Source organism: Haliotis cracherodii, unplaced genomic scaffold (genome assembly GCF_022045235.1).
Source record: "Haliotis cracherodii isolate W230 unplaced genomic scaffold, xgHalCrac1.p SCAF_6, whole genome shotgun sequence".
In the NCBI taxonomy this organism is placed as follows: Eukaryota; Metazoa; Mollusca; class Gastropoda; order Lepetellida; family Haliotidae; genus Haliotis; species Haliotis cracherodii.
The window spans coordinates 61,637,607-61,659,871 of NW_027266319.1; the positions used below are offsets into that span (position 1 = coordinate 61,637,607).

General features: G+C 39.7%; 2 protein-coding genes across 3 annotated transcripts in view; one reads left to right on the top strand and one right to left on the bottom strand.

The window, feature by feature from the left end:
• Nucleotides 1-3,794: 3,794 nt before the first annotated feature.
• LOC139446565 (uncharacterized) lies at nt 3,795-5,141 on the bottom strand. Its single transcript, XM_071227861.1, has one exon. It carries the CDS (start codon nt 5,139-5,141, stop codon nt 3,795-3,797), a length of 1,347 nt encoding a protein of 448 aa, XP_071083962.1.
• Nucleotides 5,142-14,512: 9,371 nt separating this feature from the next.
• Nucleotides 14,513-22,265, top strand: part of LOC139446781 (leucine-rich repeats and immunoglobulin-like domains protein 2) — a 47,013-nt gene continuing 39,260 nt past the window's right edge. For both annotated transcript variants that reach the window (XM_071228105.1, XM_071228106.1), the window contains exons 1-2: nt 14,513-14,955; nt 17,352-17,420. In XM_071228105.1, coding sequence (XP_071084206.1) covers nt 14,765-14,955; nt 17,352-17,420 — 260 coding nt within the window. In that variant the 5' untranslated portion in view covers nt 14,513-14,764. The remainder of the gene's footprint in view (nt 14,956-17,351; nt 17,421-22,265) is intronic.

Consider the following 22,265-nt stretch of genomic DNA (forward strand, 5'->3'; position numbering starts at 1 on the left):
ATGACTGTGTAGCATATAGACTCATAGCGGTTAATTGCAGTTGTTTCAGTCACTGGTTTGTCTGGCCCATACTCGATTATTTACACAGCGTCCTGATAAAGCTGGGATATGTAAAAAAACAACAACATTCAATCACTCACGCAGGCAGCACATTTTAAAAACAAAATAATGCATGTTATTAATCCAAATGGGATTATATATATATATATATATATATATATATATATATATATATATATATATATATATATATATATATATATATATATATATATATATATATGTATAGATAAATTACATTTTTATTGCGTTGCGATAAAGCTTGAGTAGTGATGACGATCGGCGCGGTGCTTGAACGTCCATGGCCGTCTGAAATGCGCAGGTGACCGGTTAAATATCAATACCTAACTTAGATACTGACTAATACATTATCGTTAGGCTCCATTCGTGTGGCAAAATACAGACAATGCTGATTATTAATTAATATTCTATTCGTTTATTGCAAATAACATTGTTCATAGAGACATGTGATCGTAATCTATACATTTTATCTGTTCAGTTTACTGGAAATGGCCGGCGTTTTTGGTTTTCATTTAATGTCCAATACTGCAAAGATATACATTGTGTTTTGACTTAGTGTCCAGGAATGCAAGGATATACACCGTGTTTTGACTATGTCCAACATCGCAAGGATATACATTGTGTTTCACTATGTCCAACAATGCAAGGAAATACATTGTTTTTTTAACTATGTCCAACAATGCAAGGATATACATTGTGTTTTGACTATGTCCAACATCGCAAGGATATACATTGTGTTTTGACTATGTCCAACATCGCAAGGATATACATTGTGTTTTGACTATGTCCAACATCGCAAGGATATACATTGTGTTTTGACTATGTCCAACATCGCAAGGATATACATTGTGGTTTGACTATGTCCAACCATGCAAGGATATACATTGTGTTTTGACTATGTCCAACATCGCAAGGATATACATTGTGTTTTGACTATGTCCAACAATGCAAGGATATACATTGTTTTTTTACTATGACCAACAATGCAAGGATATACATTGTGTTTTGACTATGTCCAACATCGCAAGGATATACATTGTGTTTTGACTATGTCCAACAATGCAAGGATATACTTTGTGTTTTGACTATGTCCAACAATGCAAGGATATACATTGTGTTTTGACTATGTCCAACAATGCAAGGATATACATTGTGGGGGAGGTGAATCTTATCGTTGCACTGTCGCCATGTTATCGCATTACTTATTGCAATATTGCAATAGTTGATTTTTAATTTTTACGATAGTTAAAAGACCCCTACCCATTCCTTATCTATTGTGTTTATGTTGGATGTCCGAATAGATTACACTATACAAATACATACATACCTATAATACATAAATATTACACGCAAAACAACAACACGAGAGATATGTCCGAGTAAATGGCAATTTGCAACATCGCTGATTACGCACACTCTTTGTAGACACAAACTCAAAGGAAGGTGACTGACAGTTATTGTGTACATGATATTAATATTGTTGTCATAATGACGTATATGATGTATATATCCATTAACCGCCATGCAGGTGTGATGATATCTACCACACGCAGACATCCTAACTATAAAGACAGTCTACCTACACAGACTGACTGACAGCTATTGACAATATATCTATCATCAAGATGTCAGCTCTGGGACAACAGTCTTGTCTATTGGGACTGGACGCTCTGATTGAAATAACACTGGTGTCTGTCCAAGATGCGAGTCGCTGGACTGACATTTGGATAAATTTAGTGTCGATTGCTTTCTGATTGCCATTACAGAACAGAAACAAAACTCGGGGTTCGGAACGTCATTAGCTAATAGCGCTGGGCGGGACTGCGTTAAACGTGGGTCTCATCAAACCAATATGGTAGCTATCAGTCCCCGGGGCACGAGGGACCTGGGGTCAGGGGGGAGAGGGGGGGGGGGGGGGGGGGGGGGGGGGGGGGGTTTGATGAATAATGTCCACCATCGGCTGTGGCGTCTCTGATGGGTGGCGTCTGGTGACATGTTTGCTGGTGGACGTATCAACTTGGCTGGAGCTCTAGACGTAATGGTAGACGAGTATGATGTCAGAGACGATGGTGTTCAACTGGACATGACGTATTTATAACATAGTGGCGTCAACTATATCATGTTCAAGTGACATAAAGCTTTGTTGTTGTACATTTTTCTACCTGAAGTCGGTCAGGGTGCATAAAACAGTCGGCATAAATCCATACCTACCTCACTGTTTTTGTGTGTGTGTATTTGATGGATAAACTCATGATAGAAAGTTACGCAACAGAGAAAGTGATTTGATTTTATATTTTCAACAAATCTTCTTTTTTTCCACTATTATATTTCTATATATCTTAATTGGCGGTTGGTAGCCTTGTGGTTAACGCGTTCGCTCGTTACGTCGAAGGCCTGTGTTCGATGCCCCACATGGGTACAATGTGTGAAGCCCATTTCTGGTATCCCCCGCTGTGATATTCCTGTAACTTCTCTAAAAGCGGCGTAAAACCATACTCAATCAATCTATATGTCTTTCACATTTTTTGAGAACATATTATTTATGTATGTTTGTTCGTAAATATCATTATTATTGTGTGTATCTTGAGTATACATACATTGAAGTAGAGTTTGGGTGTTATGTGTACATGTAAAAACATTTCATTTGCACAACTCCTTTCACAGAAACATACTGGGCAGAGATTGGAATAGATTCTACGGAGAGTGTTATGACGATTAAATGGAATTGGCATCTTGATGAAAATGCACATCTTGACGCGAAACTGCTTTATCCAAACAGTGGAAAGAATGACAGTCACTGACAACACTGACAACATGACATCATGACATAATGACATCACATGCATGATACCATGGTGCAAGGCTCGGGCCGACGCGTGGCAGTCGAAGAGTGAGTGAGTGAGTATGGTTTTACGCCGCTTTTAGCAATATTCCAGCAATATCACGACGGGGGACACCAGAAATGGGCTTCACACATTGTACCCATGTCGGGAATTGAACCCGGGTCTTCGGCGTGACGAGTGAACGCTTTAACCACTAGGCTACCCGACCGCCCCGGCAGTCGAAGAGCGATGTAAATGATAAACAACATCAAAGACATAATTTTGTTTGTTTGTTGATAGGTTGTTTAACGCCGCACACAGCAATATTACAACAATATGACAGCGGACTGTAAACAATCGAGTCTGGATCAAACAATCCAGTGATTGACATCATGACCATCGATCCACGTAATTGGGATACGATGACATGTATCAACCAAGTCAGCGAGCCTGACCACCCGATCCCGTTAGTCGCCTCTTACGACAAGCATAGACGCCTTTTACGGCAAACATGGGTTGCAGAAGACCTATTCTACCCCGGATCTTGACGGGTCCAAAGACGTACATAGATATATATGTGTACGTCCGTGACAAATGACACTTGTTTATCTGCTTACTAAAAGACACGATGCAAATCATCTGGCGAGAAATGATTTCCCAAATCATTGAGACAATGCCCTTTCACACATGGTGTTGGTTAAACCGTCTAGACCGAGACTGGAAGTGTGTATCAGACTGGAACCGTGTTTAAGGAGGCGCGGGTGGCCCAGCGGTACAAGGCACAGCTAAAACAGAGGAACACCACTCAGCCGTGTACGAGATTCGTCTCGATTATGACATTTGGCTTGTCAAAACTCTACCCCTGCTCATGGTTTTCACTAAAGTGGGACCTCACTCTCTCACTTCGGCCTTTCCCCTCACTTTAAGCTGACACGTCATATTGTCCATATACTCTAGGCTGGCTTCCAACACCAAACACGTCATATTGTCCATATACTCTAGGCTGGCTTCCAACACCAAACACGTCAGATTGTCCATATAGTCTAGACTAGCTTCCAACACCAAACACGTCAGATTGTCCATATATTCTAGACTGGCTTCCAACACCAAACACGTCAGATTGTCCATATACTCTAGTCTAGCTTCCAACACCAAACACGTCAGATTGTCCATATATTCTAGACTAGCTTCCAACACCAAACACGTCAGATTGTCCATATATTCTAGACTAGCTTCCAACACCAAACACGTCAGATTGTCCATATATTCTAGACTGGCTTCCAACACCAAACACGTCAGATTGTCCATATACTCTAGTCTAGCTTCCAACACCAAACATGTCAGATTGTCCATATATTCTAGACTAGCTTCCAACACCAAACACGTCAGATTGTCCATATATTCTAGACTGGCTTCCAACACCAAACAAGTCAGATTGTCCATATACTCTAGACTGGCTTCCAACACCAAACACGTCAGATTGTCCATATACTCTAGTCTAGCTTCCAACACCAAACACGTCAGATTGTCCATATACTCTAGACTAGCTTCCAACACCAAACACGTCAGATTGTCCATATATTCTAGACTGGCTTCCAACACCAAACACGTCAGATTGTCCATATACTCTAGTCTAGCTTCCAACACCAAACACGTCAGATTGTCCATATATTCTAGACTAGCTTCCAACACCAAACACGTCAGATTGTCCATATATTCTAGACTGGCTTCCAACACCAAACAAGTCAGATTGTCCATATACTCTAGACTAGCTTCCAACACCAAACGCGTCATATTGTCCATATACTCTAGGCTGGCTTCCAACACCAAACACGTCAGATTGTCCATATACTCTAGTCTAGCTTCCAACACCAAACACGTCAGATTGTCCATATATTCTAGACTGGCTTCCAACACCAAACACGTCAGATTGTCCATATACTCTAGACTAGCTTCCAACACCAAACACGTCAGATTGTCCATATATTCTAGACTGGCTTCCAACACCAAACAAGTCAGATTGTCCATATATTCTAGACTGGCTTCCAAAACCAAACACGTCAGATTGTCCATATATTCTAGACTGGCTTCCAAAACCAAACACGTCAGATTGTCCATATATTCTAGACTGGCTTCCAACACCAAACACGTCAGATTGTCCATATATTCTAGACTGGCTTCCAACACCAAACACGTCAGATTGTCCATGTATTCTAGACTGGGGTCAAAGCCAAACATGTCATTTCTTAATTCTCAAAAGACTAAGACGTCATTCCTATCCAATATTTTCATAGGTCAATGTCGCCAGGTCCAACCTCGTTGGTCCGCATGGTCGACATGTACGATAGACTACGGCTTCAAGGGCCGAATGAATCACCTTCTGCCAACACGACATCATCGACGGTCTACGTGATTCATTAATATTATATGCGTCGATAAGAAATAATATAAATGAAAATGTATGCAATGAGACACTCGAGGTAAAATAAAACGTTAAAATTTAAAAAAAAAGATAATTTAAATAAATTTGCATGTATTTCGAATTCACTTTGTAATTAATATATAGTATGTACTGTTTGCATGCATACAACGAAACTCCGTTAATCCGGACGCCTGCCTTACGGACAAGTACTGTTGGAATCGCCTGGACGTAATTCAAGGTACTTTAATACATACATACATATGATTCGTTAATCCGGACGGTTAAACTAGGAAGGACACCGTCCGGATTAACGGAGTTCATTGCTCGTATGCTTCACCGGTATACATCCCCGGGGAGCTCCGGGCTAGAATGTGTCAGGAACCTATGTGTCTGAGAGGACACTAACGGGATCGGGTGGCGTGGCAAATCATTGACTCGGATTATGTATGTAATGGTATCCCAATTGCATAGATTGGTGCTCATTATGTTAATCACTGGATGGTCTGGTCCAGGCTCGATTCTTTACAGACCGGGTTCAATAGCTGGAATGTTGCTGATAGCGGCGTTAAACAAAACAGCATTTGTACTCTCAACATAAGGGGGATATTCTGATCTGGTGATGTTGATAGAATACACCATACCAAACGAATTGACACGAGGATAAACCAATTTGGACCTGCCGTAGGTGAGGGTGAGTGAGTATGGTTTTACGCCGTGTTCAGCAATAATCCAGCAATATCACGGAACGATACCCGTGAAGATCCGGGTTGGAATAGGTCTTCAGCAACCCATGCTTGTCGTACAAGGTGACTATGCTTGTCGTAAAAGGCGACTAACGGGATCGGGTGGGCAGGCTCGTTGACATGGTTGATACATGTCATCGATCCCAATTGCGTGGATCGATGCTCATGATATCAATCAGTGGATTGTCTGGTCCAGACTCGATCATTTATAGACCGCCGTCATATAGCTGGAATATTGCTGAGTGAGGGTTAAACAACAAACAAACGGAACGGGACATAAGCAATACGTAAGCCTAAGTAAATACGCATGATATAATCACGATGTTAGTGTTTTGTCAAGTAACAATCGCACATAACACCGGCTGATGTCTGTGTCAAGCGGACGGGCTATCAAAGTGACGTAATTCTCATTGGGACATGTCACTGTCTTGAGAACGCATTTCAACAGTGCATAAATTTATCCCCACTTCTGCCGAGACCAAGAAATAACGCGCTGGTGTTAATGTAGCGTATACGTGCTGTTTTGCCTCAAATCAGGTTCAACAAGTATTTTGTCACAATACAACTAAGCAGGTGTCTTCAACAACAAACGTGGGTATCCTTTTAGATTAAATCCTATTTCTCTTTCTTGCTGTTATAAGAAGTCTGAATGCAATCACAAGATTAAACGCGGAGCGACAGGTAAAAACAAAGGTAACGCGCGAAACGGGTGTGAAACAAAGAGAGGTACACATATACACCACTGTATATCGGAAAGCAGGAGATTACAAACACCGACTTATTTCAAGTAGCGGTATTAACGTTAGTTTATGAATAAGCCGGATTAACTTTTAGCAGCGAGGGGATTAGAGAAGATTAGTGAAGGCGGCAAGGAGAAACCGGTGTTCAAGAGAGGGGGGACAGGACGGGGAGGGTGGGGGGTGTTGAGGCATGTATTGTTGCTTACAAAACCCCTAGGGTACTGGTGTCAAATATCAGCAGTAGGTATTAAAACACATACATACATAAACGCCCATGGCTGAATTCCCATGATGTTAACATAAACTGTGTGCGATTTGAAACGGGTTGTTTTCAATACCCGTCCATAGAATAGTTCCTCAAGGTGTGTTTCATTGTACCCTGAACAAATCTTTAATGTTGCTAAAATCAATGAAGTGTGAAATTCGATTAAACATTGAACACAATTTTAATCTTTGATATTTTTTAACTTAAAAAATCGTGCACATGTTTTACAACATTAGGGGGCGTTATATGGTGATTCAATATACAATGAAACGCTTGGCTTTATATTTTGAACATTCAAAACGTTTTAATGGTTGTCATATTTCTTTAGTTCATAGTCGAGTTATTTGAACGTTTGAATCGCCTTGTCCTATCCTCATTCTGTATAAGCCATATCACTGAAACAATTTGACCCGTGAAGATCCGGGTTAGAACTGGTCTTCAGCAACAAACGTACAAATAAATAAACAAACAAACTAACTGAAACTATTTCTTTCATCAGTGAAACACATTGAACATTTAACAATTGGAAACTTTTACAAGTTGCTCATTTCATTACATGAATTATTATGTAAAGATTCCAAGAGCAACTCATGAGGACAGGTACGGTCTTGAGTTTGGGGTAAAAGAAAAACACGTTTACAGCACTAGATAAACGGAATTGATACATCTCATACCATTTTCGTACGTGAACATTTATACTAGATTTGGCCCAACGTGTGACACGCGGCTATAGTTAGAAGTGGGACCGTAGCCTCGTTCCTATAGTGTGTCAGCTTTTTAAATGTGTCCCCCAAAATGACTCGGTTCAGGAACAAACGCCTGGATCTGGAGACACAACGTCTCACCTTAACCGTCCTCTCAGACGTGAATGTGTAAACGTCTCAGAACGTCCGATCCCCCATGAGGAAAAACTTTCACGGTAGAATATCTCATTTCTTGAACTGTTAAAGTTTATTTTCATTGAAATGTGGGGTTTACTTGCTATTTTAGGGTAACCTTTACTGGGGTGCAAATGCGACCATGGACGGGGGCAATTTTCTTTCGCAAGAATTTTCCACGACATCGCACGACCGTTCAAAACTAGAAGCAAATAGTCCGCGAGCCCTTGTCAAGTCGTGCCCAGTGCTTCGAGTGCGCATGTCAGACGAAAGCCCAGTTGAACGCCGAACCTCTGCCGCCTCGCTTATGATCGTTACCCATTGCTTCGAATTAATTAGGAGCCATTTGCGTAGCACGTGCAACCGGGGCCTTTCCCTCAGCTGGGGATAGGCAGTTTCCCATCTATTCGAACATGAGAATCTCAGCTCCCACTCGCTCCTCAATATGTGCCAAGTCTGTCTTCTATACCAAGCGCGCGCTAATCAGCCAGCACGTGCGCACGTGCGGGGAGTACTAATGACTTCAGCCTCGGGATCGGCGTTTGTCAAATAAACTTCCAGCAAGAAAAAACACTTGCCAAGTCGCAAATACGCTTTGAATTCGATCATGGAAAATTATCTCAGCTACACGTTAAAACGATAATACTAAAATATATATAGGAGATTTTTTACGGTCCTCTGAAGACAGATGATCGTGTATGTTCGTTTCATGATAGACACGTCCATTTGATTAAAATTTCACGGCTTCGATTATATTTTAATTCAGTATAAAAAGTATCGTTGTTTAACGGGAACCTTTCTTTCTCAATTCAATTTAGCTTCGATTTCAAAGGACGAAGCCTATATGTATATTTACCCTTTGAGTGTATGCATTTAAAATGATGACAAAAAAGATTGCGATTTTAACAGTTTTTAATTTTTTTTAAAAGTGGGCAATTTTTAATGTTTACCTCATGACACAACGTGAAAAAATAATTCGACTTTCATAACCGTTATCCTGAGCAAATAGGGTAAAAGTTTGAATTTTCATTGAAACTGTGTTCCACAGGTGTTGCCGGATTATAAGTCTAACCTCAATAACAGCCACATTTAGATTAATATATCGCCTAAACGTCTCTCTCACGCTATACTAAGCAATAATTTCATAAGTCCTAAGAAAGAGTGTTTAAATTGGTGTTTCATTGAAGCACAGCTTTCAAAGCCCTCTTTTCATGGCATCCTGTCAATGCGGGAAGACCTTTCAAAAAGTAACAGTGCGATTTTCAATTAATGTGATTGATGAAGGTGTTTGTTTGAGTCCGACCACTGGAAAATTCAAATAGATAATATTTACTCATAATAAGGCCAGTTTGATGAAAGGAGGGCTTCCCGTACAAATAATCGGACTGTTAAGTCCACGTTGTGACAGAGTTACAATGCCACGGGACGTCTTTGTCCACCCGACAAAAGTTCTATTCGACCGCCAGCTTCTCAAGCCTCGATAGCCTAAAAGAATAAAATAAATAAAGACATTTTTCGTCGAATGTAGCGAGTTTCCCGAGTAACGTACGGGACGGGAGCACATTGGAAGGTTATATGAGCGAGATGTTTTTCTTAAGTGAATGAAGTTAGATGTAACGCCGGGTGCTTCTAAAAGCCAACCCGGTACTAAAACGCTAAGCTGCATGATAAGAATGACGATACCCCTCTCTCACTAACGCTGCTAGTGTTGTAAAGAACAGACATTGTAGCAAAAGCCTATTTCAAATCTCAATGAACACTGCTTGATTCAGTTTCTCGACGAGAGAAATGTCCACGTATTTAAATCATCTGGTAAAAACCGCGGGGTTTTTTTTACAGAAACACCCAGTGGCTATAACCCCAATATTCTGTAAGACGAATTTCTTTCAGAATTCCTGCCATTGGTTCTGAAAATAAGTTTTAAATCAAAGAAATATATTTGTAACAACATAACATGAAAAAAACATACCATGAATCGTACCCCATACATGTTATCATCACTTGTCCCAAACTTGATTCAAATAAAACTGTTTTCTATTACGTCACAATATCACATGATATATAACATGTATAACACATCTGTTTTCTTATAGTATATTTGGTGTTCATCCCACACAATAACATGCTTAATTTCATTTGTCACTTTAATATGAGTGACATTTATGAAATATTTTATAGCTTGTACGAAATACATTTTTTTTAATTTAAAAAAAATCATTCTTACATACATTATCGTCCCATGCCCAAATGACGTTTTAAATATATTAACGTCTAAATATATCTGTAGTTCAGTTTCCTTTTAAACTCAATTGTCCATATACATCGACGGGGCGGAACTGGTTGAACCCTTTCAACCTACAGATAAAATAAAAACTGGTTCTTTGACCTTGCATTTTATTTCTTTGATGAGTTCCTAGATTCATCAGATGCATCCGGAGAGACTATGAAATAACGCAGTTAAACGCGTTTGTGTAAACGGCTCTTAGTGACTACGGCAGTTTCCGATTGTTCGCTTGAATAAAAGCTCATCTTCAGGATCAGAGGGACAGTTTGGACGATGTGAACGCTGTGGTCGTACGAGGGAAATGATAGTTGCGAAATACATCCTATTTGAGTGCGAATTACCAAAACAAGAGCTATACTTGTCAAAATACTCTTGAAAGACGGAAACAAGTCGAGTGACTGGAAGTAGTCCCGTATTGGCCCTTGTTGAAAAACGGAAGTACATTGCTATTGAGTCATATTATTCAACTAACATCAAAGGGGTTAAAAGAACCCTATTGATCATCATCATCATCATCATCATCATCATCATCATCACGTTATGTCCCACGTGATCGTATGTTATTAATTAATTAATATATAATTCAATCATAATAGGGTGTATCGAAAATATTAAATATGAACACGTTTTTAAATGTTTGTATCTATGGATTAACTTATATGTGTATACTTAAGACTTATGTAAAGTAAATATAACTTTGTCTGCGATTTCATGTGTTGAAATAGATACTCGGTATATGTTTATGTACATACATGTATTTACATCGTTCGTACCTATTGTGAGTGTAGCGTGCGATGTCAGCTATGCTGGTTTGTCCGTTGATGTCACCATGTGCATCAGTATTAAATATACATGTATACCTTTACTGTTGGATATGACGCTGAGACTTCAGTATACCACCTATACATGTATATTATGTCAGTATATAGTGAATATATATGTACACTTATACTGTTAGTTGTGACACTGACGTGACTTCACTATATCAAAGGGGCGGTGGCGTAGCCTAGTTGTTAAAGCGTGCGTTCGTCACGCTGAAGCCCCGGGTTTGATTCCCGACATGGGTACAATGTGTGAAGGTCATTTCTGGTGTCCCCTGACGTGATATTGCTGGAATATTGCTAAAGACTGTATAAAACAACACTCACTCACTATACCACATGTACATGTGCATCTTCTGAGGCAAGAGTTTCCACCAGCCTATATCAAAGCCTATAGTTTCTGGAAACTAGACTTTGATATATAGGCTTGTGGACACTCTTGCCTTGGGAAGATGATACAGTTATAGCATGTCAATGGGGGTGCGCACCCCCCTTTTTATTTCGACAAAAATCTGTATTTCTGTATAAATTACCACCAAAGACAATAAATAGATCTTAATTGTGCACCACCACCACCAACATGACATCATGACATGACATGCATGATACCATGGGCGCAAGGCTCGGGCCGACGCGTGGCAGTCGAAGAGTGAGTGAGTGAGTATAGTTTTACGCCGCTTTTAGCAATATTCCAGCAATATCACGACGGGGGACACCAGAAATGGGCTTCACACATTGTACCCATGTTGGGAATTGAACCCGGGTCTTCGGCTTGACGAGCGAACGCTTTAACCACTAGGCTACCCGACTGCCCCGGCAGTCGAAGAGCGATGTAAATGATAAACAACATCAAAGACATAATTTTGTTTCTTTGTTGATAGGTTGTTTAACGCCGCACCCAGCAATATTACAACTATATGACAGCGGACTGTAAACAATCGAGTCTGGATCAAACAATCCAGTGATTGACATCATGACGATCGACCCACGCAATTGGGATCGATGACCATCAACCAAGACAGCAAGCCTGACCACCCGATCCCCTTAGTCGCCTTTTACGGCAAGCATAGTCGCCTTTTACGGCAAACATGGGTTGCTGAAGACCTATTCTACCCCGGAATCTTCACGGGTAAGTATACGAGCATGTACGTCTATGTGTGGTCGCTATAGTCCAAACTAGTGCCGGTTTTATAGTGCTAGCCTACTGAGGTATGGATAGCCCACTCAGGCACAATATTCTGACTCCGATCTTTGATTAGCCTCTTAAAGCCGAGCGCCAGGCAGGGTAACAACAAGTGCCACCTTTTAACTCATTTTGATATGACGCGGTCGGGAATCGAACCACCGACCTTCCCATCACAGGGCAGACACTCTATCCAGTACACCACGGAGTCGGTCATGTGACGTTGTGGTGACTTCCTTATACCGCATATATATGTATAACCTGACGGTATATTAAATATGCATGTATAGCAAGTGTATTATCTACGTGTGTCTGGTTATATTGATTCCTGCGTGACACTAAACACAATGGACATTATATTTGATAGAAGACTTGTTCCAATGGTACGTGTTGTCATTTCCAGACAGTGACTGGCATGAGACCCTCTGCCAAGTGAAAACCGTATAGCATCATAAACAGATTAACATTCCGAATATCATACATATTTACATATTCTATTAGTTTTATACTTATATGTCGCAGCATCGATAAAACATCCGTCGGAACGCATGAAATTCACTTTTCGGTTCCTTTATATTTGAATACCAACTGTCGATCACAGCGTAAATGCACCCAGATGTCTTTTAACGACACAGTCATATTTATAGATGTCGTGAATGATGGATCTGTGAAGGGCACTTGCACTTCAAAAATGCCACAGTGCATTCGACACGGGCCAACTTGTTGAGATCGAGAACATCTCAGAATCAGCGGGGAATATCTAATAACGGTCACGTTCGACACGGGTTCCATGCCGTATTGGTGAAATGACTTTTAATCGGAGGAAATTCCCCTACAGAATTCCCATCACAACGAAGTGAATAAAGGAAAAAGGTCGCCATAATTAGGAAGAAAATGGCACGGGTAATCCTCGAATTTCTACAACAAAAATCTTTAATGAAAAAATCAATTTCTTGTAATTCACTTCGGAGTAAACTCAAATTAGCTGAATCTCTGCCTCTGTTTGCATCTATTAGATGTGGTCCGCGCGTTTTTCAAATCGATACAAGCATGTTCCAAAATGAAAAACGCCAGCCTTTCATGGTCACACAGGGTTTGTAAACACCTTTATTCCCGTGCTTCCTCTTAGCGGACGGTCTAATTATACTAGTCTATCAGCCCATTTACAGAAAGTTACACCAACCCGCCGTCAATCATAACAACGCCGAAATCCGATGCATTTTATCGACAAAGGCAGTTTTCAGTCACTGTACTTGAAAGTATAGCTCAGCCGTTGATAGTTGGAAAAACGACATTGAATGCTCTATAGGGTATGGATCGATGTTCCTGCGGTAGTCACATTGTTGCAAACGCAAATACAGTGTTACGTTTCTAGCCGCTCATCGTCTATTGATTAAGAGACAAAAGATCGTCATATTTCACAAACATTTATTCCGCTATCTCGCCTCTGGATCCACAACCAGATGGATAGGATATGCTTTGGAAATCGTCAATATGGGGCCTTCAATCACACATGTGATGATAATCGAATCTCATTAAACATGATACAATTGGAAACACATTAGCTAGATCTAATACAGATTACGTATGGAACTTCCAAAAATCTATCTCACATTTATTGGAAATAGATGGTTTGATAGGGTGTAGCAAAGCATTCATATCGTCTAACTTGGCAAAAGTAAAACGAAGCTAAACCATGTCATAGTTTAACTACCCATTTAGTTTACGAAAGAGGAGCGCCTAAAACGAGGTATTAATCCTGCTTTCATCACATGACATAACTGAACCTAGTTAATAAAATGTTAAAAATATAGCGGCTTTAAAATGTAATTTTACACAAAAACTCAGAAAGATAAGTTACCAACTCATGGGTGGTTGAAAATTAAGATGAACGCTAACGGAAACAAGCTTTTCTTTTTCACAGAGCTGGAGCCATTTAGAGGATCATTTCACGCTTAAATATGTCTTTCCCTACATCAAAGTTAAAAATCAGTCGTAATGTCTTGTGATCACAGTTCAAGACGCGCGAGAAGTTTGTGGGCCTAACTAAGATTTGAAAGACATCTAAAGTTACGCCTTCGACTGTCAAAACAACTCACGACAGCATAGGTTGGTAGTTTAGATTAAACAAATGTTGTCGACACCCCTATCCAAGTGTTTAGCAGGACTGGATTCCATGTGATCATAGTGTTTTGCATTTCAAACCTCGGGTGTTAATATATGCCGCACGTGACCGCGTCTGACCAATCAGCGCGGACTAGTTTTCTTTGCGGAATGTATTGAGTGGAAACGTGGGAGTCTCAGCTCATTGCTCGATGAGCGTAGAACAGAACACTACGGCCGATATTACATCTAGTGTGGACACTATATACTTCCCGTGTGGTGCGCTATGTTGGATATACACGTGTAAGCATGGTTCCCGGGATCCGGGACAGACTCGATGTCCGGTGATCGTGGGGTCGATCACGGACCCCACAACCCTGTAGGCTGCGAACCTACAACACTAGCAGGCAGGCCAGGCCAATATGGCGGCCATGCCTCGACTGTTTGTGAGTGTTGCTTTTGTTGTTTTGGGGAGTTACATTGTCCAGCATGGAGCTTTTGGAGAAAATGTACTCTGTCCAGGGGCTTGTTCGTGTCTTGCCCGAATGGTTGACTGTAGTAAGAAGGGTCTCATCGAAGTGCCGAAGGATTTACCAAGTTGGGTAACGATATTGTGAGTATCTCAAGTCCCTCTGTCTTTCTGTCCGCTTGCACACATTTCTTTGACAAATACACCACCGACCGCACCACATACAACTGCATAAATACATCGTAATGAATATATGCAGCGTCCATCATGTGTCTATTCTGTTTTTGCATGTAAAAACGTTACGCGACTCGTGTTTTGATGCCGATTTTGTTGCGAAGCGGAGGGTGCGTTATAACGAGACGTGACCGGAGACAGGGGTTGTGTGAAGGTATTTGTTGTGTATTTCACTGCTATCTTATCGCTCGAATCTGACAGTTATCCGCTGATCGGCATTGCATTAACATTGTTATACGACAGGTGGACAGTGCATATTGCACGAACCCTACTGAAAAACACAACTTACTACATGTGCGTTGCTACTTGAAATATACATAGTGTTGCAATGTAAACATTAGTGTTACAATGAATATGACCACGGTGTTGTTTTATCTGAGGGTATAGAGATTCGGACAAAACGGACACTTTTTAAGTTTGGAGAACGCAAACTTGATCCAATATGAAAACCACAGATTAATATAATAACATTTTATGTATTGCCAACAACATTAAATATAAATTTATAAAACTTATCAAAGCTCATGTGAAATTTTGAAGTGTGAAGCGACAATGTGGTAATGGTGTGTTTACGCTTTAATGGATATTCCGAACCAGCAAACATAAGTTTCGTAAAGCACATATGGTGTAAGTAAGAAAAATGTTGAGAGGAAATCATCAGAGTGGGCTTCTGGTCCTTGTTTCTCCTGCCTGACGGGGTTTGTATGGCTATTCCAGCTGGGATGTATGGGGGATAGATTGTGGCAGCACCCCATACAGCTCGGTAGGCACAAAACCATACACATTGACGGAGTACTACACACATTTTAGATCAGACTCCACTGCAATTGAACACAAATGCAGGATATCGCCTGGTACACATGTGAAAGATCTCTCCCTCACTGTAAGGTCATACAATCCAGCCCAGTGAGGACGAGAATGAGTTTCCACTGTCAATTTTATGAAGAATAACTGTTCTACTGTGGTGAGTTTTTATCTCCTTTGGTAATTGAGGTGTTTATTCCATCTGCTTGGAAATGCTAATTTGAAAATAATACCTTTGCACATTTTGAAACTATGGTATAATTATGAATAGTTATACCATATGTAGTCTGCTTGGAAACTTGACAGGAAAAATATCTGGTAGCTGTTAAATTCATCATGTCAGAGGGATGAAAAAAGTCTGCGAGGCCAGACGAAGAACATATATGATATGGAACACATCGCCTCCTTCAACCATCAACCCACACAACAAGCTGTGACCAGTGTTAACAAAATGATATCAAATAGAATTAGAAATTAAGAGGTGTCCTGGCATCTGTTGGGATTTCTGCTATGGTGTCTTAATCTAGGATGCCCGAATCTTGCCCTTAATGTCAGAGATCCCTTGCATTCCAATTTCATATGTGGTTTTAAACATTGTTTGTCGTGTAATGTTATTAATATGATTATTATATAATTGATATAAGTAAATATATAAATTTTAACACTTATCAGATTCCAGTAATGTGTAGACTAAAGTTTAAAACTTCCGACAAAAACCTCAAATTGAAATTAAAAATGTCAATTTTCATCCCTATTAATCATCATTGCTTAAGGCAGGAATGGGCTTCATGAGAAAATCCTACATTGATTGTGCTGGTTAAAGTGTGAATTTTAAATGTCGTTTTATCGGGGCCTCCTCCTTGGCTCCGTTCAGCAGCCTGCCAGAACAAACACAAACGTTCACACTCTATCATGGAGGATTGAGGATTAGCCATGTGTCTTTTGAAGTGTCCGAGTATCAACAGTCTATGTCTTTTTCAAATAAAAAGAGAATGCGTCCCATTTGCATGAGACTGTATGTTTAAGAGGTGGAAACCCTTGCCAGCTTGTTATTATGTGCGCTGACAGTGTCTCCGTTCTACACTCGGCCCAGGTGCTATGTCAAAACACTCACTCACGCACCGAAAAAACTAAGTTCGGTTCAAATCTTGTCCCAATGTGAAAATGACATTTCATCGCGAAATGTTACATGCGGAAAATGCAAAAAATGTCGCTGCGCAATATCTAAAATCGCACGAAACCGTGTTTTTGCTGGATAACACATATTAATAGTCTTTTGTTTTGTATGTTATTTTCTCCAACTTAAAATAGTTCGATCAATAAGAATGTCTACAACAACTCCTAGGTAAATTCGACACAACCAAAATAAAATGTTAACGGAATCGGCTATTCTTGCTTCACACACAGTTTCATTATGAAACTCTTGTTTTGACATTATTTCGTTGAATAAATCTGTATTGGCAATTTGGTCTCAGATTATAAACATTTGACTTTTTTTCCAGGGATTTACAATCCAATGCAATAACAACGTTGAATCCTGATGACTTCAAGGGATTACATCTTACAGAATTGTGAGTATAAGTTTTCAACAGCTCTTACTTCAGCCCCTTCACCAAAGCTGAATCAGTCATAACACACAAATCAAAATTTGCATGAATTTTGTTTTGAATATATTTATTGTCACTTCTTGGGATGCCGTTAGTTCAGAAGGAACACAATATCTGAACTGATAACCTCAATGATATATATTTTGTTCACGCCTTCATGTTGGAAATGTAGCAATTTCCAAATTTCTCCAGCCTTCTGTCCGCCGAAAAAGAAAGACCAACACATGCTTGACATTTTCTGCGATTGTATAGTTATGGTACAGGCTACCCCCACAGCTCCACTATCCTGAAGTTGACACACACGCAATGCACTAATTCTTAACTTTCAGTCACAGCTGGTTCTAATTAAAAATTAACGCAAGTTTTGTCAGGTGGTAGGAGATTCAAGTTCACATGACTATCACTGCCAGACATCTTGATATACAGGAGTTATGCAATTCCAGAGATCATCTACCCGAACATTTCTTCACCAAACAAAAATTCATATTTCCCAACGACTATGACTACATTCTGTGCGATATGATCTTTATCACACAAAAACATGTTAAGTCACTTTTTCTGTATTTTATATCACAGGTTTATTTTTTTACGAGCTATAAAATAGTTTTGGAAACATGCTGATGGGGGAAGTAATTTTGGTAAAATGTAGTTCTTTGTGTGTCTTTGAGTTCAACTTAAAACACATTCACATCCGAGTTGGTGCATCTAAATTGGGTTGTTTATTTGTTTAGAATCACAATCTCTTGTCTAGTTCAAGTGAAGATATTTCTCTCTGCTGTCAGTTTATTCTTCATTAAGCCACCAAGTAAGCCTGGCTTACATAACACCTTTGTTTATTTTCCTTTCCATGCTAAGATGCAAGTATAGATAGAGGCTGTAAAGTCACGAGACAAAGAGAGGTCGCTAAGTTCCAAAATGGAAGATAAGCATTAAGTTTCCTTAGCTGACATGATGCTATGAATCGGTCACACCTATTGGTAAATACATCAGTAATGTCAGTTATTCAGGATATTTCTGATTATTATAACCTTTTTCATTAACAAAGTGCCCAGTGAAATAGTTCTGAAACCTTTGAGACGGCCCCTGATGAGAGATGCCCCTATCACCTGATTATTTTGATTGCATATTTGTCCAATTAGTGTATTTTCACCTGTGAGTACCTGAGTTTTGCCACGCTGATTAAAGGTTAACAGGTGTTTTTCTAGGTCATGGCAGAGTGTGTAGCCATCAGGTATTTCATTACAATACACAACAGAGTAGATGTAATTAAGCTGTTAATGATTAATTTAACGCTTTGTATGAAGTGTTAATTAATTGATTAGTGTCAAGTTGTTAAATGCGTGATAATTAAGGTTTGGTCATTGACAAGCCGTGACATATAATTGTTCATGATAATAAATCACGTTTTGGTTAGTCAAAAATATGAGTTACAAATAAGTGATCAAACTAGCTGATTAGAAAAATGGCACATATGTCGTTTCCGAAATCAAATCCAACCAGTTATGCATGCGTAATAAAGTTTGTAGGTGAAATACCCTTGATTTATTCAAGGTGTTTGACAGACAGCTGGGAGGTATCAAAGTTCAGATTTGACAGTCGGTGTGATCTCACAGATGTGAACACACCTTGATACAAGAAATTATAGACGGCAGGGGGTACTCACTCGAGATTACAGGCTATTCATTCCCACTCGTGGGATATCTACCCTTATCAACCTTCGAGCAGATTTGATTACTTCATCCTGAAATTGCTCAAGTGACTAGCATATCTGACTGTAACATCTGACATAGATATGTAGGTATAGCAGTGTTGCTCATGTAGATGAATACTAATCGAGGTACTATTTTATGGACAACTTTTAAGTTCAAGTATGACAATGCTTTTAATCACCCCTGATAAACTCTTGCAATTAATTCAAAGATACATACTTATAAATTAGTGCAGATAAATAATTATATGAATTATCCAAAGGGCAGATTATTAATACACATATTCATGACCCCCAAATTATGATTACACGTTTATGAATGCATACATAGTGTGAAGTCATAAGAAATCATATATGTACATTTCTCTGTTTGAATATTGTTAAATATATATTTGAAAATAATGTCAGTGTTTTTGTAACAGGAGAATAAATTAAGTTATTTGTAAATTTCATTGATCAAAGTTTTGTTTTCAGTTAATATCTTTAAGGGCAGCATAAGCTCGATATACTAGAGAAAGTCATCCGCTCTGAATGATCAATAAAATCACAAGTTAACATTCAAACTCTAGGTCTGAACTGTGCGGTTTGAGCTCCCCAGTGTCCAAATGCTTGTGTGAGAAATTCAGTTTTATGACTGTAATCTTAGAAGCATCTTTGCTGGTGACATTTACTGAGTTTCACTAGCAGTTTGTGTGTGGGGCACCTTGCAATTAATGCCAGTTATATAGAGCACAGGTGTGGTACATGGAGGGGCTATTGCTTCCAGTCAGGGTCTGTGATGGGAACAGTCATGCAAACAGGGTAACCCGATTACAGCTCCCCCACGTCTAGGACAACCGACACTGAACACTACACTGTCAATCACATAGTTATGTCTGTATGGCCGCTTGGCGAGGATTAGAGAAGAAATTGACCATGACTTGCGGATTTCTTTTTTGTTTCGGATATAATTGGTGTTTATTTTTATTTTTTTTTAATAAAGTTGCTTGTAAATGGTAATATACAATTTTATACGACTGCTATCTATTTTGATATGTTTTTTTCTATATTTTTAACGTAGATTATTAAGTATGATTATTATGAATATGAAACAGTTGATATGACAGTGATATTGATAATAATGATGGTATTTTTTTATGTCAAATATGATAAAAAAAATTAAATGTTCACAAATGAAAAGGTATGCTGAAGGTATCAACCACATGATAATAGTACTAAGGAAAGTAACTTTTTTTTTGGTAATGTTGGTATCAGGAAATAGAGAATGTTGTTTTGGGGATTTTATCAGTTTAACAAATACAGGAATGTGTCCCAAGACATGGCTGTGAAGTAATGTGACTGATGTAATGATATGTCAGGGTTAAAGGCTTGTGTGCTTGTCCTTACTGTTGTATTACACGGCTCAGTGTGTGATACATGTGTTATTGTCCTTGTCAGGAATGTGATAAGAGTGTGCAGTCTGGTGTCAGTGTCGGGTACATGTTCATCTGATAGCAGTCACTTATTTCCCCGGCATCAGCTGACGTAGTGGATCTTCTGGAAGTCTTCCCCACATGTTCTCACCATACCTACATGAAACCTTCCATCCATCCCCTCATGAAACCCTTTCCATCCGTCTGTACATGAAACCCTTTCCCTTCATCTCCTCATGAAACCCTTTCTATTCGTCTGTACATAAAACCCTTTCCAACAATCCGCTAATGAAACCCTTTCCAACAATCCCCTCAAGAAACCCTTTCCAACAATTCCCCCATGAAACCTTCCATTCATCCCTTCACGAAACCCTTTCCATCCATCCCCTCCTGAAACCCTTCATCTGTCCGTTCATGAAACCCTTTCCATCGATCCCTTCATGAAACCCTTTCCATCCGTCCCCTCATGAAACCCTTTCCATCCGTCCGTACATGAAACCCTTTCCAACAATCCCCACATGAAACCCTTTCCATCCATCTCCCCATGAAACCCTTTCCAACAATCCCCGCATGAAACCCTTTCCATCGATCCCTTCATGAAACCCTTTCCATCCCTCCCTTCATGAAACCCTTTCCATCCCTCCCTCTCATGAAACCCTTTCCGCCCGTCCCTCTCATGAAACCCTTTCCATCCATTTCTTCTCTGTCTTCCCTCATCAAACCCTTCCCCATTTGTGCTCTCCCCACAGATAACTTTCCTCTGCCCCTCCCCAAAAGATTTTCTGTCAATGGATTCAAACGTGTACATGTTTATGATATATTAATATTTTTCATAGTATTAATGCTTGTAATCTGTTTTCAATACAATGGTTTTGTTTGTGGAACATTTTTTTAAAAACTATGTAACTATGTATGGTGGATCTCCTCCTCACTTAGCCCTGCTTAATGAGGTTTGTTTGCTGTGACCCTGTAGACCTGGCTGTTATTCTGGCTGGTACATGTTGACTGTAGTTCCACCAGCTGCCAAATTTCAGTATTCAATGATCAAGGTCTGATTCCCTCCAAGGGGATTGGATATCGAAAACAGACCTTTGAATCCCCCCTTCAGTGCAGGCTCCTCACACACACACTGAATGTTTGGCGAGGCCATGAGTTGTGGAATAGACAGCGGCGAGGAAGTCTATTTCTCGTGAATTCTCCTACCTCATTGCTCTCCAATGATCAATACCTCCTTGGTCTTAATAATGTCAGATATTTATTTGCAATCTCTTTGGACTAGAGTAAACAGAATGTACTGTTTTCAAATTTTTATTATCAGTTGGATACACATTAAAGCCTATTTCGCCTCAGCCACCGGCTATAGGCACAGCTGAACACTATTTCTGTCAATCGAGAACCGAATTTACATAACAAAACAAGAGTGATCGTTAATTGCATGTCAGAAAAGTGAGATCTTTATTTGTCAAGTTGAGGTCCTCCATGAGCGTTGTCCATGCTAGCTGGGACTAGTGGTCAGTCAAGATCAACAGCAGCTACAATGGCTTCTTGTCAGACCCTTTCACTCTTATTTCTAAAGAAATCACTGGCAAGTCGGGCCAGTAAGGGTCACTTTTGGCTGGACGTTATTTATTGAGAAATTGGTCTTCATTGGCAAGGGGAGCGTCTTTTACCGAAGGTATTTGTGAAGGA

Bases quoted from the DNA above. Each gene is read 5' to 3' on its own strand.
- LOC139446565 (XM_071227861.1), bottom strand. From the start codon at position 5,141: ATGTTTGGCTTTGACCCCAGTCTAGAATACATGGACAATCTGACGTGT.